Source organism: Populus alba, chromosome 4, assembly GCF_005239225.2.
Source record: "Populus alba chromosome 4, ASM523922v2, whole genome shotgun sequence".
Classification (NCBI taxonomy): domain Eukaryota; kingdom Viridiplantae; phylum Streptophyta; class Magnoliopsida; order Malpighiales; family Salicaceae; genus Populus; species Populus alba.
The window spans coordinates 4,632,684-4,652,603 of NC_133287.1; the positions used below are offsets into that span (position 1 = coordinate 4,632,684).

General features: G+C 29.2%; 2 protein-coding genes and 1 long non-coding RNA gene across 5 annotated transcripts; 1 reads left to right on the plus strand and 2 right to left on the minus strand.

Moving 5' to 3' along the window:
- Window positions 1–214: 214 nt before the first annotated feature.
- Window positions 215–2,935, plus strand: LOC118033096 (sodium/calcium exchanger NCL2). Its single transcript, XM_073408701.1, has 7 exons — window positions 215–584; window positions 817–1,002; window positions 1,102–1,283; window positions 1,533–1,654; window positions 1,759–2,020; window positions 2,102–2,395; window positions 2,669–2,935. The coding sequence occupies exons 1-7, from the start codon at window positions 215–217 to the stop codon at window positions 2,933–2,935; spliced, it is 1,683 nt and encodes a 560-aa protein (XP_073264802.1).
- Window positions 2,936–5,440: 2,505 nt separating this feature from the next.
- Window positions 5,441–6,490, minus strand: LOC118033072 (uncharacterized). Its single transcript, XM_035037915.2, has 3 exons — window positions 6,296–6,490; window positions 5,879–6,026; window positions 5,441–5,764 (listed from the first exon to the last, which is right to left on the minus strand). The coding sequence occupies exons 1-3, from the start codon at window positions 6,460–6,462 to the stop codon at window positions 5,579–5,581; spliced, it is 501 nt and encodes a 166-aa protein (XP_034893806.1). The 5' UTR covers window positions 6,463–6,490; the 3' UTR covers window positions 5,441–5,578.
- A 7,593-nt stretch (window positions 6,491–14,083) lies between these two features.
- Window positions 14,084–16,189, minus strand: LOC140955462 (uncharacterized). Of its 3 annotated transcripts, none has more exons than XR_012169537.1 (4): window positions 15,964–16,189; window positions 15,736–15,793; window positions 15,450–15,504; window positions 14,084–14,837 (listed from the first exon to the last, which is right to left on the minus strand). It is a non-coding gene; the product is annotated as an uncharacterized lncRNA (long non-coding RNA). The 3 variants fall into 3 exon arrangements; XR_012169538.1 differs by having other exon boundaries at window positions 14,084–14,288; window positions 14,474–14,837; window positions 15,736–16,189; XR_012169536.1 differs by having other exon boundaries at window positions 15,736–16,189.
- Between the last annotated feature and the right edge of the window lie 3,731 nt (window positions 16,190–19,920).

Here is a 19,920-nt window from a genome sequence, read left to right on the forward strand (position 1 = left end):
TTATAGCTACTACATGTGTCGTGGTTAGCAGTCATTAGCTGAGTCACTTAGAAGTTAGTTGAGGACTAACACTATTCCCGCCAAGATCCTCTGCATGATTTTACTGTTTCAATAGTTGGCAATCATTAACCCATATAATAACTTTTGACTTCTCATTTCTCTCTCTCAGATTTCCAACCATTCTGCAGTAATGGAGTTGATCAGTTGAATAAAAATGAACATAGCAGCACTCATACTTCTGCTAGTCCTTCTAGCCATCCAGTTTGCGAGCAACCGCTCCATTAGAAATGAGTTCTCCGATCTAATATCTGATGGCTTGGATATAAAGGGTCAAACCAACTTCTTACAACTAAACAATCTGGGGACAACTGTGACTTGCGAGCCAATTTATGGCTTCATGCCTTGCACCACAAAGGTTTGGGGCAACCTCTTCCTCTTGGTGGTTTACGAGTACTTGCTGTCCCTCGCAGATAAATACATTTCTAGTGGATCCAACCTTTTCTTTCAAATGTTCGGAACTGGTGTGTTTGGTGGTAGTGTGTTCTATGTGCTTGCTAAATTCCCACAAATTGTATTGGTTCTTGGTAAGCTCTTTTCTAACACTTCCTTTTTATCTCAGCACATGGTGTAAGCCTTTCCCTGTTTGCTATTCATTGTCGAAAAAGATCTGAGGTTAATCTTTGGAAATAGGACTATTCATAGAATATTTTCTGGTAGGAAAAGAACAAAAATCAGTAAGATTTTATAGCACCAATGTTGTGGTTCTGTTTGTAGTTTGGTCAGGAACTGCTTGATAAAAATGAATGTCTTTTTCAGTGACCTTGCTCTCAGCCAGTGAAGATGTTGTCGGATCAGCAGTATCAATGTCAATGGGGTTTCTTGCAGGCTCAACGATGATGAGCCTAACAATAATCTGGGGTTCTGTTATTGCTTTCGGAAGCTATGATCTTCAACAGACTCCTTCCTCAAACCTGGAAAACAAAACGCCGTGCCTTTCCAATGGTCTTTTTTTTTTTTTTTTTTTTTCATTCTTCTTGAGCCAATATGCAAAGATCTTTTCTAATTCAGTAAAATGAAATTCAAGTGTGTTCTGGTATACAGGTTATGGTGTTAGAACTGACATTGTTACCAAGTATACTGCAAGAATTATTCTTCTGTCAATGATCCCATATTTAATACTTGAACTGTCGAAAGTTTTCAATTCTTCCTCAGCAACACGAGCAGGAGTCCTGATTGCTCTTATTATTACAGTTATTTTACTGGTGACTTACTGCACCTTCCAGGTAAAAAATTTAATTCAACAGAATGATCATAACATCGAAACATATGATGCGCACTCTTATGAAATACATTTCGGAATATATCAAAAGAGCAAAGAAGATAAATCACTAGAAGCGTATGCTTTAAAAAGTAGCTTATAGAAATTGAAATGTTGGTCTTTAATCAATGATTGCCATCCTTCTGATATAGCAATGGCACCTGCTATACAGATTGTTAAGAGCTTTACTAGTTAAGAAAATATGTTCGTGCAGGTATTCCAGCCATGGATTCAGGATAGAACACTCGAGTATTTGATTCTGTCATATGTGAAGAAGAACCTACTACAATCTCTATGCAATCCTCACGGGAGGCCCATTGAATTCAAGATAAGACAGTAAATTTTCTAACTCATATATTGATCACTTTTTTATAGGTTATGATCTCCACTTGAGAGTTCACTACTTACCATTGATTAACCCTTCCTCGGTATATTTTCAGGTTGTTTCACAAGATTGATCTGAAAAAAAATGGTCAAATATCAGAAGATGAAGTGAGAGCATTTTTAGTGGGAATAGAAGCAGGAGTGGTTGGCTTGATTGGAGACCATTGTGTGTCAAAAGTGATGGCAGAGTTTGACTTCTCTGGAGATCATGGTATAAGCAAGGAAGAATTTATTCGAGGGATATCGAAATGGCTTGATGAGGCTAATGGCGTTGAAAACAACGGAAACCAGACAGAATTGTTCAATAGTAATTTACCGGTATATGCTCATCCACTATCAGGTCCTTTCCCAAAAGCTAAGAGTTTCAGGAACAGTAATAACCAATTGCAATATTGCTAGGGAAGTAGAGAAGAACAGCAGATATGGGAGGCTGAACAGCAGGATTCTAAGAATTCGGATGAATGGAATTACAGTAAGGCCACTTACTTCATCCTTCTGGGAACTGCTATTGCAGTTCTTCTGGCAAAACCCTTAACCAAAACACTCCAAGAACTTGCGACAGCTATAAAGGTCCCCTCTTTCTTGGTGTCGTATTTTTTGGTACCCTTCGCTTTGAACTTCAGACAAGGATATAAATCAATCATTTCTGTCAGTGATAAGAAAGAGAAGTCCGTGTCTTTGACACTCTCTCAGGTTCATCTCTCGCAAACTCAAGTTTCTTTAGATTATTTTTTGTTGATAACAATGTAGTGGTGTCCTCAGGCTCGATTCAGTGAACCGAGATCAGGTACTTCCCAGTCATGAGGTCTTGAGCATTCATAAGAGATTATTTTCCTGGACCTCCTCTAAACGTCCAAACATCTCTTCTGATCAAAGAGTCATTAATGCAGATCTTGGAGTCCAAGCAACCAAGTGTTACGCTATAGATGTCTTGCATGCATGAATGTTTATTTTCTAATTTGACAGGGGAAAGTTTTTGTGCAGATCTATTGTGGGGTATTCATGAACAACGTTCTGGGTTTGACGTCATTCTTGACTATTGTTTACATACGAGACGTGGAATGGGATATCACAGCTGAAATTCTGGTTGTTCTAGTAATTTGCAGTGGAATCGGTCTATCCTCGAGCTTCTCCTCCAAATTCCCATTCTGGACATGTCTTGTAGCTTATGCTCTCTATCCCATATCTCTGGGCTTTCTTTACGTTCTCACCATTTCTCTCGGATGGGGTTGAAATTAAGCTGCTCACACCAATTCTTTATGCTTATACTTTTCATAAGGCGTGATCGCAAGGGGACAATAAACTGGATGGAAACTCAATCACTCCTATGAGTTAGTGTTTCACAAACTTGATAGATAGAAATTTACTGTGCTAATGTGTCTTGTCTATATAAAATTATGTCATTTACCTTTGTGGTTTTATCGGAGGCACACGTTTAATCTTCTTGTTTAATAACAATATTTTTTGAACTAATTTTTACTTAATTATATGATAAAAAAAAATAAACACTTATAAAATTGAGTATCAATCTAATATTATGATGCTTATTTGAGATTACAATAACATCATAAAAAACTAACACAAATAAATTATAAGGCTCTATTCCCAATAAATCCAAATTAACTTGTTAAACATGCAATTTAGGTCATGGATTCTACTATATTTAATAAGTTTTTAAAACTACTTTTTATTTAATTATATGATTAAAAAATAGACGCTTGTAAAATTAAGTATCAATTAAATATTAGAATGTTTGTTTGAGACTATGATAATCTCATAAAAAGCAAATTAAAATAAATTATAAAGACCAATTTAAAATCAATCAAATATTAAAAGATTAAATTGAAAAAAAAATAAAAAAAATCAATAAAACCACATTATTCATGAAAGAAATTAGAAAGAGATAAAAACTCAAATTAAGAAGAATAAAAAAAGACAAGGTGCACAAGCTTTAGTGACCCAATGTGCTTAGGCCTTAAAAAAAAATAAGCATGTTGGTTTGCTAGTCTAGCTTGGATATTTATTTTATCCTCAAGAGACATTTCACCTGCAATGGTAGGAGAATTGTCACCGACTGAGCTGCCTACCCAAAATCTAGCTACCACTATGGTGGCCACAAAATTAAAGGGAATTTTTTAGCTGAAAAATATGTTTTCAACTCATTTTCACCTAGAACCATCTAATAAATACTATAAAAACCTCCATAAACCAATTACCAACCCTAAAATCACAAAAACAATAAATAAAATCAACATAATAAAAAAAATCTAAATGCGACTCGATCTACTTTATCATGTATTTTTATAGGAAAATACAACCACTATCAAACTTCTCCTATCAAATGGAACTTGTTAACACTAAAATAGGCCATTTTTGTCATTAGATTGTAGCAAACTGACAACTTTCTCTTTCTTTATTGTTTTTCTCGTAACTCATTTCATGGTTACTCCTTAAAATTATTATTTTTATTTCCAAAATATAAACAAAAAAATAAAATAAAAGATGGCAATATGGAGAAAGCAGGCCGAGGACAATTTCAAAAATACATAAAAATCAAGTTGTAATTTTGGATGAAATTCAAGGCCTAATTGTACCCCATTATACCCAAGATTTAAGAGACAATGCAAATTCAATGTCGAATTAAATAATTATTAAATGAAGTATGGTCCATTTAGGCTTATTGACAAGACAACGGCCGCGGCCGCTACACTAGCCTAAAAATACCAATTCAGGCAACCTTTAATTGTCAAATTTGACAGTTCATGACATCTAATTTAAACCAACAATTAGGATCCTTTTCAGCTGAATCAAGGGTCGAAAGTTTTCCCCCAATAAATACAAAATTGCCCTCTTTCATTTCTTATAAATATGGGTGGATTTCATGGCCTAAGCATCAAGAAAATTAGATGCGATGCAAAAATTAAAAAAAAAATCAGCCTTAATTTCCCCCTAGTTTCTATATATATATATATATAATTGAAACTAAGATACGCAAATTCTTTAAAGATGAAATTAAAAAAGAAAAAATTCCTTAAAAATACAAAAGAAGAGGAAAAAGAAGAAGCATTGTTTAATTTCACAGTGATCTATGTGAGGAGGAGAAGAATAAATTCTCTTTCTCAATTAGTCTATGTTAATGAAAAAGAATTAAAATTTTTATTTTAGTCATAAAGTTAATAAAATTTAAAGGGTATTTTAATGGAATCAAATATTTGACACGAAAACTATGTTTTTATATTTAGTTTATTTATGAATAGAACTGGGAGTATGCTACCTAATCTTTGTTTCCATTTTAATTCAAATTTCGTTTTAAAAAAGTTGTGCGATTGAATCTTTGTCATTGATTTATATATTAAGACTAGAATTTAGTAAACATAATATATAGATCATGTTTTAAAGAATATGAGAGGATCTCATACTGAATAAAATCTTTCTCAATATTCTCCCCTTTTATTTTGTAATTACGATTACAACAAATTCTTTTCGTTTAAGGATAGTCGTCTTCGTTATTAGAGGGGGGAAAAGCTTACGAACCATCTCCATACTCACGCTGTTGCTCGAGTTTGTTCAAAGTTAAGAAGAAATCCCATTGTATAATCTTGATATACTTGATTTGATCTACATGCTTAATTAATTTCATGAGCATAGCTTCGCTCTTCATGCGTACGTAGGGATGTGCTTTGTCCCTTAATCGTATCCCAGATTAATAAGATCTATTGGATGTATTTTGTCCCTCAATTCTTCATATATAGTATCCCAGATTAAAGAAGATCAAACTTTAAAAAGAAATTATGTTTTATATAATGCCAAACAATCCTCAAACGACATCTGAAACGCGCTTCCAAGAACTGCAATCTCTGATGGATTAGTTCCCGCTCAGAGCCTCAAGTCAAGATCAATACCATCTCCTCTTTTTTCAATTCTATCTTCGTTGTTCAAGCTAAAGTTTGTTTCCACCTTGCTCTTTTGCTCCACTGGAGGCAGGAAGCTAAACGAGGGTTTATTACAAATTGATTCGCTACCTTGTGAAGGCCAGCTGTGCTGGGAGTCCTCAGTGCTTTCCTTCAGATCATAATAAGAGGAAATTGACATTAGGCATTAGCTATTGCATGTTTTTATTGCCCTTGAGATGATAAGAAAATCTATTGATGTTTCTGAAATATATATATTTCTTACTCGGAAAGGCAGAGGATGTTTCGATTTGGACTGTTCTTGTTGAGAAATATGAGTTGATGGAGAAGGAATCGCCGGAGAGCCGAATAAGAGGAGATTACCTTCAGCTACTCCATAATCTGTATTGCGCTTGCTACCTATATTCTCGTCCCTGAAAAGAAAAAAAGCACAAGGAAATGTTAGCAAAATGCATGGCTAGCAGTTTCGGAATTTATTAGTAATTATGGTTTCAAGAATATTTTTGTTTAAAAATATATTAAAATAATTTTTTATTTTAAAAATTATTTTTAATATCAATATATCAAAATGATATAAAAATATAAAAATAAAAAAAATTAAATTTTAAAGTATCTTGTTTTTAACCCTCGTTCCCTCTTTAATATAGAATGGAATTTACAATAGCTTGGCTAATTAATTAACCTGGAAACTGCCTCGATTTGCTCAGGATTAAAAGTGATGCCGTGGCTAGCACGTGTAAGTGACAGGTCCTGTCTGCTGAATTGAAGTGAAAATGCAGGAATTCGGTAGTGGTGAGGAATTGGAGGGGCCTCCATGGAAAACGGGAATGATCGCTTTGAGCCAACCATCTATGCATCAATAAATTTGACAATCAAATCAGTTAAAAGGGAGATTAAGTGCAAGAAAGATAGATGGAATTTATGAAAAATGAACTTATACAGAGATATAGTGTCTTAAATTTCATTAATTTGATAATAATGAGAGATTTGGTGGTTTAAAAACAATAGAAAATTAAGAACACATAAAAATAAACCAAACTAAATGCATCGAGCTAATCACAATTATTAGAGGAAAAAAAAAGATTATTAGTTTTCAATTCTTTTATTGTTATAAAAGGATGCCAAAGCCGATCAGTGAAGTATTTAGGCTTAAATGATTGCAATAGTTATTTTTTATTTTTATATTTAGACTAACCCACAATACTCTTCTTCAACGGATCATGAACCCTACAAAAATTGATCTTATGATGATTTGCAAACAACAAAAGAAGAAGGAAATAAAAATCGAGGGAGGATCAAACAAGGGGCTGAAATGAGTTATGATACGAACAGATTTTAAACTTGCCTTGTCTTCATCTGGCCAGCATACAGAATTGTTATGGTGGTGTGACGTTTGGTTTGAAGGGGGCTCTATACCTTGATACATGACTACTGGTGGTGGAGTTGTTGAAGAAGACGATGCCACAGACTCTGGAAAAAAATTTATCTGCAGCAAGTTACACACGTTAAAAAAAACAAATTAAAACGGTATATAATTGAAAAAAAAAAAAAAAAAAAACTCCCTTACCATTGGAGTGGGTGAATATGGGCTCCCTTGTGCCATAGAAGAGGAAGGAAATAGTTGGCCAGGTCCGTTTGTTGAACGCATAGAAAATGGATTCCCTGAAGCCAATCTAGGACCTCCAATATCAGCTCTAGGCTGGCAAGAATTCCACATCGTCGGTAAAAATCCATGTTCATGCAAAACAATGTCTGATCCACCATTGCCGGTGCCTCTGCAAACCTGTAATGATGTGTTCTTGCTGCAATTACCGAAAAGCGTTGTTGACTGGGGACTAAAAAGATGAGGATCAGGAGCAAACGGGAGATTTTTAGGATGAGATTTGTGGGAAGATAGAACAGGAGATTGTCTTTGATAAGAACTTGAAAGTTGTGAAACTACAGAGAACCCTTCAATATTCTTGGTTTCGTCAAAACTCGCATCATTCTTCTCTTGATCCCTCAAGATCTTCTCTAGCTCCGCCACTCCTGGCCCTCTCTTGGGGATTTTTTGTTTCTTTGCCTTCTTTGAACATGTATTATCAACGCCATTGCCACCACTATTGCTGCCATGATGACCGTCACCATCACTACTAATGCTAGTATAGCTACACATGTCTCTTGTTTATTTTTTTGCGTTTGGGTTTCCTTTGTGACAACCCATGAGTCCATTATAAGACCACAAATCGAAATATAGAAGGAAAAGGTTTAATTACGCAAAGCCAATAGAGAGAATCCAGCGAAAGTTCAACAGGAATCCCCTCATTTTAAGACCCACAAATCTAAAACCAGTAAAAAGAAATCAATTCAAAAACCGAGATATATGGTAAGAAAATCGCCCCAAAAGGATGTGGAATTAAAAGCGGCTATCTAGTCGTTAATGTAGAAGTGAAGCCAAGGAAACTCCAGCCATGTTTTAAGCTCCAAAAAGATCTTTCACTACGGTGAGAAAGAGAGATCCAAATCTTATACTAAGAGAGTGAGTTTGTGTTTCTCTCGAAAAATATTTTCCAATATTTTTTGAATTTTTTAATTGTTTTAAATTATTTTAATATATTAAGAAATAAAAAATAAATTTTAAAAATAAAAAAAACACTTTAAAAACAATTATTACCATAACACAGGAAAAGAGAGATATATACATTAGTTAACGTGATTTTCTCATAAAATTTTGTTTGTCTGACAAACAAAATATATATTCACGAAGAGGATTTTTCAAAGTAAGAAAAACCAAGCATTTATCAGAATCTTCTTCTTTTTTAAAAAAAAAAAAATCTAAGACCTTTATTTATTTCCGAATCTATATACTTATTGTCAATTGAATCTCAGTCTTGTAAATATTATCAGTTTGATTCAAAAAAAATTAAGAATTCTAATAAGCACATGAATTTACATTATAAATATACTAAAACAAAAGGGTGTTTTCATGTGAAAATGGTGAAATTATAGATTTTTCCAAAACATTTACTGTAGCAATATTGTAGCGTGGAAAATTTTTAGTTTTTAGTTTTTTCTAAATTATAGATTTTATTAATTTTTTAATATAACGGTGGAAAAATTCTCATTTTTAGATTTTTTTTTAGGAAACAAATTTTCCTTATATGTTTTTTTGTTTTTTATACTTATTATTTTTATCATTTTACACTTAGATTATTTATCACTATATTTATCTTATCTTTGATTTTTTTAATATTTTTTTAGTTTTTCTTCTTTTTTTCTTTACACTTCTTTTGAAAAAAAAATATGATTTTTTTTATTTTTTACACTTTGAATATTTATCACTTTACACTTAATTTATTTTTACCATTTTTTGTTCTTATCTTTATTTTTTATAACTTTTTTGTAACTTTTTTTCTTTACACTTTTTTTTAAAAAACATATTATATAAAAACTAAGAAAATAGTGTTTCACTGTATCAATTACAAAATTATTCCATTCTTTTGCTATATTAAATATTAAATTGAGATGTTACATATTTTTATTAACACATATAATCTTTACTATATTTTATTACTTGTATGCATCAACTTCTTGATTAACAATTACATATTTTACTTGATATCAAAAAACATGTTAATAAAACATACACATTAATTTTTATGCGTTAGAAAAAACATTATTCAACCTACAGCGAGGCGAGTTGAATATACACATTAATTAATACTTTGTTTTTTATTTATTGACATATATGGTTCTCGATGTATTTAATTAAATGCATGCATATGCTTTTTTTATTTATAATTAGATTTAAAAAAAAAACACATTTAAAAAGTTTGCATATTTATTTGTTTTTTGTCAAAAAAAAATATCCGACTTGTATTGTACCAAAAATGTTCATGTTCATTAAATGTTTTCATTTTTATTTTCAAATTGATGTTTTTTTAATATACAAAATATGTCTATTGTACTTCAACTATTAAAACAATTGACGAATTAAAAGACATAGTCGAGAAATATAGAAAATGTTTGGAACTTAATTAATAAATTTAATAGATTTGGAATATATTTGAGAATTGATATATAGGTTTTAAACTAAATTGCAGTTTCTATAATATGAACTTCCATGTGTTAGGTATCCGAAAATATCGGCAAATCTTTTCCATGTATTGACTCAGGACATTGATAGATTTTCCTAAAATGTAATTCACGACTATAATATATAGTTGATAATTAAATTTACTATAATTGATAAAGTGGTCCCAAAAAAAAATGTTCGCAAGGGAGGCCATAAATGTTTGATTAGAGCATTGCTTGAAGGCAAGGCCTTGAAGCCATAATATTTTGAAGTCTTTGGTTCGTCGATTATTTCATTCAATCGAACAGAGAAAAGAGGTTCCTTAGCCCCGCAACGACAGTGTAGTTTTCATGGAGGTTGTTTAAAATTTAATTTTTTTTTTGTTTAAAATTAATTGTTTTATATTTTAAGATTATTTGCATCATAGCTGATTATCAACTGTATATATCTTGAAAATCATGCTTTATTTTTATTTTATTTTTTAGTTTGAGTGGTTAAATATTAGATAGAATTTTTATATTTTTAGATTATTTTCATCTTATTAATAGAAATATATCATGAACGTATAGTAATGTATTAGAGAATGCGAAATAAAACACAAAAAATGTGAAAATATAAAGAAGGAAAGCTCTTGTAAATACAGCTCATGAAGGTAGACGATCTAAGAATTAAAAAGCCAAATGGATATGAAAATCTGCTTCAAGATATTTTAATAAATTCGATCTTATATATTTCTGGTGGAGTTTTGGTAGGTGGAAGGATGCATTCACATGGGGCTATGATGGACCACAGTCTTATCTCATTAATTATTTAAAGTATTTTGAGAATGTGGTTAAAATTATATTTTTAAAAAATTTATTTTTTTATTTAAATTTATTTTTTATTTAAATTTATTTTTTTATTTTTAAATTATTTTAATATTAAAAATAATTTTTAAAATATAAAAAATTATTTTGATATATTTCAATAAAAACATTTAAAACCATTATAATTAATGTATTTTACGTTTTCGAAACAAGAGAGTATCACCATATCATTATGAAAGGTTTGTTTAAGAGTGGTATTGTAATTATTATTTTTTAAAAAAATATATATTAAAATATATTAAAATAAAATTATTTTTTATTTTTTTAACTGATTTAGGTGTAGGCAGGCCTAATCATGGGTTAAGATCGTCAATTAAGGACATTATATCGAATAATGAAATGGCGTAGCGCAGAAATAAACTGCATAATGGTATATGATAAATCAGTTCGAGAAAAAGATGGTCGGTGATGAGCATGTCAAGTTCTATTTTTCTTTTTTCGAGCCAAAAAAAAAAAAAAAAACAAGAAGCTAATATCAATTTTTTTTCTTCAGGCTAAAGCTAAAAAACAATTTCATGCTGAAGTCTAATCCTTGTTTGTTTTCGTGGTGGTGTTAAAGTATTTTTTAAAAATAATTTTTTTTATATTTTTAAATTATTTTAATATGTATTATAACTAAATTTTAAAAATAAAAAAAATATTATTTTAATATATTAAAAAATAATAATAATATATAATAAAATAGGACTGTTATATTATATTTGGAATTATATTATTTAAAAAATATTAAATTAATTAATTTTAATATTTCTTGACATACTTATTATCAAATAATAATCTCAACTCAGAAAATTTAAACTGTTATGTAAGATTTCAAAATATATTTTATATTATTCTATAACACATCAAGTCAAAATAATTTGAACTTGAAACTTACATAAGGCTATATATTACTTTGTGTTTAATTTTTACCAAATAAATAAAAATGATAAGATTTGAACTCGTAACCACTTGATAATTAAAATTCTGATATTATGTTAAAAAATTATTTTAACTTAATAGTTTAAGCTATTAAATAAGATGTTAGAATATGATTTATATTATTATTGAATATTTATATTAATTATTAAAAAAATAATAATTTTTAAAAATATTCTACGTTACAGTATCAATAACAATAATGGTGCCTGAGCAGTTAAAAAATTCACATTTGACTTCCAGCCGATTCTCGCATTTCAAAACGATTGTCACTTCAGCAAAAGTAATTAAAATGAATTGCAGGAAAGATTCTGACAAATACCCACTACTAGAATTAAATTTATATATATATATATATATATATATAATTAAAAAACTATTATTAAAAAATAGTTTAAATAAAAATCACTATTTTAATCACAGTTATTAAAGTACCACTATTCATATTAATAGTTTTTTTAATAACTGCAATTTTAAATAGTAATTTCATAAAAAAAAAAGATCACGTATATATAAACACTGTTATTTTTCTTCATGGTTACCACTCCTAAGAGGAAAAAAAAAAACCCCTAACGCTGTAACAACCACCGTTATTGCCCACCTGCACATCATAAATATAAGGTAAAACATTTACATTGTTTGTTAGTTTGATAAGTTTAATTATTGAATTAATAAATTTTGTGTTTTAATTTAATTTGGTATTTGTGTTATGTTTGATAATTAAGAGTTTATGTTGTGTTTGATAATTATATTATTTAGGTTTTGAACGATATAGTTATTTATTGTTAATGCAATTAATATTATTTATGAAATCAATTAGAATTGAATTAGATAAATAAGGGTTTAAATTATCTAATGTTAATTATGTTAGTTTTTATGTATATAGTAATGCTCAAGTGGCAAAACACTGCAATAATGTTATTATATATTTTTTTGGATTGAAACATGTTGTATTATACTTGACATATTAGAAGAGATATTGAACATAAATGATATTTTCTAAGAAGATGACGCCACATAAACATATGAAAATTGTGCTATTAATGAAACTGATCAATCTACTTGTCATCATAAAAAACATAGATAGCCTTAAAAAATTAAGAGCCATTAAAAAAAAGCTTGATGAACTAGGACTAAAAAGATGGCCTGCATGCCAGGCCTATAATTAAAAACCCAGGCAGGTTGTTTACTATTATTTATTCTTAAATTAAATGGGCAGCAGGCAGGTGATGCCCTGTTCACCTCCAATATTTTATAGTGACCAAAGGTGGTTTCTATGACAAAAGTTCAAGTTTTTTAAACCTAAAAACTCAAAAAATAAATAAATCAAATCACCTTTGAAGCCTCATTATAACCATAGAACACATTTTAATTGTATTAAAACTTAAAATCAAATCAATCGAAATAATTTATTGAACCCTAATCTATTTTTTTATTCATCATTGAAGGTAAAAACTTCATTCATTGAGTTTTTTTTTTTTTTAAATGAATCTACAAACACCATAATCATAATTATTGGTGGCCAATCGAGAGTACGAGAGTTTTCTTTCTCTTCTTTTAGCCTGTTTGGCATTGAGGTTGAATCTGCTTTTCAGAAAATTTTTTTTTTTTTTTTTGCTAAAGTTAAGTACGGTTTGTACTTTTTGGATCGTTTTAATGTGCTGATATCAAAAATGATTTTAAAAAAATGAAAAAACATTATTGGCATACTTTTTGACATAAAAAGCTATTTAAAAAGCAACCGCTACCACACTTCCAAACACCTTATTTATTTTATGGCGAGTTTATCTCTCTTCTAACAATAATCAGGGATTGAAATGCAAATAAAATTAATTATTTAAATGTGAAAGTTCTAAAAATAGGGACCAAATATGCAAAACATGACATTTATGGGACTAAATTGAACATTTATATGCCATTTGAATAGCGCCAGTGGAAAGAGGTTTTTTTATGTCGATTTCCTTGGTTTTAATTTTTTTAAAAGAAAAATATAAAATTTAATTTTAAATTAAAGTTGATTTTTAACTTAATCAAACAATAAATTGGATACGTGAAAGCATGTGAATCAAAATATACTTCAAAATAAAGAACCATGTTAACATAACTTATGAGGGTGAGATTAAAAAGAAATATAGTTTAGGGATCGAAGTGTGAAAGAAGAAGAATTTTGGAAGACATAAAGGGAAAAACATTGACTGTGAGATGGAGCTTAATAAATGAGTCCAAATCTTTTACTTCATTTGTTAATAATTTGGTAATATTAATCTTTATCTTACTAGTTAATTTGGTTGATTTGTACTTTCTCGCTGATGATTCTAAATTTTTTTTCCATGCAATAAAATAGAAATATATGTGAAGATATTTTTAATATATTTTTTAATATAAAAATAATAATTGTAAATTAAAAAAAAACTAATTATATATATTTAATTAAATAAATTAAGAATTAATTATGTGAATAAATATGAAAAAAATTACAACATTAATTAAAAACTAAATTAAAAAGTTAAGAGATGAATGCAAACAAAAATACATGATATTACAATATAAATAATGAATCAAATTGTGTTTAATAATTTTTTTTAAAAGTTAATTTTTATTTAATCAAACATTGAATAAAAAAAGACACGGAATAATAATGGAATAAAATCAATAGAAAAATACAATATAGAGTTACATAAAGGAAAAGAAAGAAAGAATTAGAACTCAAGCTTCAGTTGCAAACCCATCGGTAAAGAAGGATTCGTGCACCACCACCATGGCTATTCAGTCATTGCAGAATGGTGGTGGCTTTCCCATTTTCCGATTACTCTGGCTGGATAATTAACAGTGGTCATCTACAATATTACAGCAGCAACAGGATATCAACAGAAAAAACGTTTACAGCAGAAAAATCCCAAATGATCCAAGAAATGTATTGCCATATCTGCAAACTTCAGTAGACTGTAAAATAATAAACAGAAACACATGCAGAACTCTTTCTAGCAAATTATTAGAGTCTTAACAATGAAAAAGCCAATACCTCGTTGTTCTTGAGAGAAGTAGGCTGAACAAATAAAGACATGAAGCGATCATTAACCATCCCCGACCTGATAAAAGCATTGCGTTGCCCTGGCTAGGTTCGCAACAATTTTGACGAAAGTTTGAGAATAGGAATTTATTCAGTTTTTTTTTCATTTCTTGTCTATCAAAGTTCTTATTTCATGATGTTTAGCTTCTTCTTCCCTTGCTCCAGGTTGGTTAACGGAATTGTAAGAGAGAAGAAACTATCTATATTACAGGTCCAGATATGGATAACTAAGCATTATGAAGAAACCCTTGCAGAATTGGTTTATATCCACTTTGCCTCTTTAAATAAACTCCACACAAATCTTCTTACCGTGCATCTGAAATCAAGATTTTTAGGATAAAAAGATATTGAGTATTGCAAACATAGACATATTAAATTTAAAAGTTAAGACTAACTACTAAGGCACAGGTTCTTCAAGGAACAACATTTACTTCTTTTTCCTTGATAGCTTCATAGGTCATTTCATGGACATGGTTGTAGAGTGGGAAGAAAGATATCTTCATGTTCATCCATCACATTAATTCTCATGTGAAATTTCCCATTCGTTTTAAGATTTAACATTTATATTTACGTTGATCTTGTTAAAGAAGCACATGAAATGTACAAAAGTACTATTAGTTGTTGAACTCTAAACATCTATGAATAGCTCAAGTTTATTCAATGTACCATAAACATCATAAGCATCATCTATGATTATTACCAACACCTCCTCCAAAATTCTTTGTCACCACCTATCACAAACCACACAAAGCAACATACTTCTAATATACTCAAATGGACACTTGAAGAATTTAAAAAGTTCAAACATGAAACCTCACTAACATGCATGCAAGTTACCAATATAGACATTAAGAGAACCTGGACATTGAGAAATGGGTCTAGAAGTTGAAAATAAGTTAAAGATCTTAGAGATATAGTAATATGTTACCTCCAGTTTCTTGTCTTCAGGATCAAAAACATCCTCCTTTCATCATAAACTTCAGCTACCATTCAATGAAGATGTTACATTGTCATCAAAACATATCAATATAGACTGTACTGAAACTTGAAAAAAAAATCAAATGCAGAGAAAAAACAATAAAAGTTACTGGCAAAAATAAAAAATCTAGAAACAAAACATGGACCCAAAAATCAAATGATCCCGTTTGCAAATCTCATACCCTCATCCAACCTCAACCCTTTGGAAATAAGTTAAAGAGATTAGAGTTACATACCTGTAAAAAGCAGCCTGGAAGGTGAAGCAACCACAAAAAAGCAGTCATCCCATAAAAGCTTGCACAATGAAGAACAAAGAAAGCAATGAGAAAAATATGCAAGCCAACTATTTGGTAACATAAACCATCTCAAAAAAGAAAAGCTTATATGCCCTCTTAGAAACCCAAAATAACCCAATTCCAAGAGAAAGGATAAAAAATAAACAATGGTAAGCAAGACCTTCTCACCACAAGCATCCTAATCAAAATCAGAAAAGGCTGACATGAGTAAGTTGTAAATGACAAACAAAAAGAGAAATTTACAAGATAACAAAATTAGAAAAAAAGAAGCAATTTATCTTACAATAGCCTAACTAAATCAAAAGAGGGAAAAATATATGAGATACTAGCCAACCTAACTAACTGGTCAAGAACCAACCGCACACCTAAATCCCAAAAACAATCTCCCACTCTCCCAATCAGTTGAATATGGTAAAATATTGTTTTTCCTCGTTGCCTTTTTATTACCAATCATAAAATATTTTTCTAGCATATAAAGCAAGAATTGATAAGAAGGGTCATTTTCACATAGCAATAAGGTGAAGAGTGCTTGGGAGAACTGATCTTATTGCTTGTAGATATGTGTTCACTAGTAGAACCAACATAATTTATCTTTAAATCAAAATCCAGTGGCTTATGATTGTTGAAATTTTGAACAATTCAACATTTATTGTTGAAAGAGAAAAGCTGAAAATATTTTCTAGCTTAATAAGAATCAAATTTTGACTCATTTTAGTGTTTAAGAATAAGATGAAACTAGGTTTTGATTTCATATGAAAGCCATACTTTAAGTCACGGGAAACAATTTTTTTATAAGTAGAACATGTATTTTACAACTTATTCTGTTGAGTCGGGTCAACTATAATATTTTAGTTTGGATTATCAGCTTAATGCTATATCCAAAGAAGCTTCATGACTTTATTTGAAAAAGGTGTATTTGTCATATATGTTGTTGTGATATCACTTGTTATATGTAATTATTCAATTTAACATATTGTCTTTTATTTCATAAAAAAACATATATCTTTCATGAGGAAGATGAATTAATATTTAGGAAGGTATCTAAGATTGCTTTGAACCCATAATTGACACAAGCTCAAAGAAAACTATATGTCAAATAGAAACACCATAAGTATTATACATTACCTTGAAAAAGATCCAATTTGCATAAACAATAATGATCAAAATCAAATGATCAAAGATTTTTTATCCACCCCTATATTTCAAAGGACATCAGAATTTGCAAGAAGGAATTAAGTAAATAAAAAAAAAAATGGCAGAATAAGCACTTATTATGGAGGAACAATGTCATTTTCATTGTATCGAACTAGAATGATAAGGATTTTTATTTTATTTTTTTGATTTAAGATAATGAATTAAAAAATTTTATATTTATCATTTACAAAAAAAAAAAAATTAATATTGATAGCAAGAACAAGCAGGTGGGAAAGAACCTTCATGAGATGATGTATTTTTAGCTTTGCATTAGAGTGCTACGTAGTCTGGCATCTTCGTAAACAATAAATTTAAAAATGTGGTTGTATGTATTTTTATTTATTTATATAATTTAATTATTATTTAATATTACATGTAGTTTTGTTTTATATAAAAATTATAAGTAGAAGATGATTTCAAAGTATGTGATTGATTGAGAAAAGCATCATTCATTTGATGGAAAAGCTTAGTGCGTGACTTTAAAAGAAGTTATAAAGGGTAGGGTATATGGTGTACCTCGTATGCCAAAGTCTATAGTTAATACGAGTTTTTCATTACATTTCTACTCAATGGAGTTATCATATTCTTATTCATCTTATCAGGAATTGTAAAAGAAGATAAAGAAAAAAATGATTTATTTTTTAAATGAAACAAAAAATAGATTCCATGAAAAAAAATCTTATAAACAATCTTGGATATTATTGTGGGACATCAAATAAAACCCAATGTATGTTGATACCTATGGCCCCATTGATACCGTCACATGTTGCCTCATTGATGCCACCACATATGACTCCAAATATAATGGAACCTATAGGTCCCACATCTCCACCAGTTTATTAACCTGAGCCTTGATCATCATATCTTGGTACATCTTACTTCTATCCACGGTATCCTAGTTTGTTACAAGCACCATGATTGTATCTTTTTATTATATTGTGATTTATTTGCATTAATGTAAGTTTAACTAAATTTTTAATTGTATTATGAATTTTATTTTTATTTTATTTATTATTGTTGATAAAGTAATCTTAAATATTAGTGTATGTTGTTTATATATATATATATATATATATATATATATATATATATATATTCTACTTCTTTCAAAATATTCAAAAATAATTACATAAATAATTTGGGTAAAAAAGATATAAATTAATAAAAAAAAATTTATATAATGAGCAACAGATTTTTCTTTGCTAATTATAAAATAATTCATAAATCAATAATAACAAATCCAATACTGATTATACACAATATGCATGTATAGCATATAATCATCAACATATTTTGTCGTTGCTAAATTATGAACAATGAAAAATCTATTGCTAATATCAATAATGAATAATTCATGACTAATAAATCAATAATAAAAGTCTATATATGATATTCTCTGTTGTTGATTTCATTGCTATTTTTCTTCAATAAATTTTTATTTTATTGCAATAGATTAGATAGTTGCTAATAGTCAAATTTTATTTTACAAATGTAAAGCATGATCTTTTGGTTCACACTTTATTCTTATCATCATCATAACCCATAGTTTTTGTAATTAATGACAAGAATGGTAGTAAAGTTGGTGTTTTGCTTTTATATATATATATATATATATAAGTCATCAAGCCTTCGCTAATTTGAATGGTAAAATATTAGATTGCTGGTTTGCACTACATGGTATGTCATATCAAATTTGTTTGGACATACCACATTGTTAATATTTTTTATAGTAAGAAAATAATTAAATCAAGCAGAGGTTAACCTGATATGATTTGATCAACTTGATTGATTCACAAAAGTAACTTGGATGACTAGTAAAAATATAATTCGACTTATAAAAATTCAAGACAATTTTTTTTTAAAATAATATTAAAATGGCAACATATTGAATCAATCCGAGCTAACTTATTAAATTCACAATCCAAATCATGAGACCATGATACCCCATATAAAGAAAATCAAAACAAATTATGAAAACTCAATTTCCAATTAACCTAGTGTTGAAGAATGAAATGAAAAAAATAATAAAAAACAAAAAAAAAAATCAATCTGAAGTTGACCTGTCAAACTCATGAAAAAGTTTATGAGATATGATAAACTCATAGAAAGTAAATAGAAAAAATAACTTAAGTCAACCCGGATTAACCTATCAAACTCGAGATCAAGGTCATGAGATTGTTATAACCTCATAGAAGGCAATTCAAAACAAATTATGAAGCTCAATTATCAATAAACCAATTGTTGGATGATAAAATTGAAAAAAAATCAATTTAAAAATAGAACATAATAAAACAACTTGAACTCATAAAACATGTGACCCAAGTCATAGGATCAATAGAGTAACCTCATAATAAGCAAACCAAAATAAATCATAAAACCTAATTCCTAATCAACTTATTGTCGAATGTTGAAATCGAAAAAATGCCAAATAAAAAACAAATAAAATTCAAGTTAATTGGGCTAACCCACCAAATCCACAACCTGGATCATGAGACTGAGATAACCTCAAAGAAAGCAAGCCGAAATAAATCATTAAACCTAATTCCTAATTAATCTAATATTAAATGATGAAAATAAAAGAAATATCAATTAAAAAAGAAAAAAAAAAGAAGAAGCTATAGTTAATTGTGTTAACTTACTAAACTCGTGATATGCGTTATGAGATCAAGTTAACTTGAAGCATAATTTTTAAAAATTTAAATGTTAAAGTATAAAATTAAAAAAAAAAAACCACAAATTTAGAAAGAAAAAAAAAAACCACAATTAATAGTGGATAGCGTGAACAATAAAAACATCACCCCTTTATTGTTAATGCACACGTTGGTGTTTTTCTTTGAAAAATGGTGTAGGAATAGGAAACCCCAATGTTGAATTCAGGATGCAGTCATACAATCTCTTAGCATTACAATGGATATTTATATTTGTACGAGG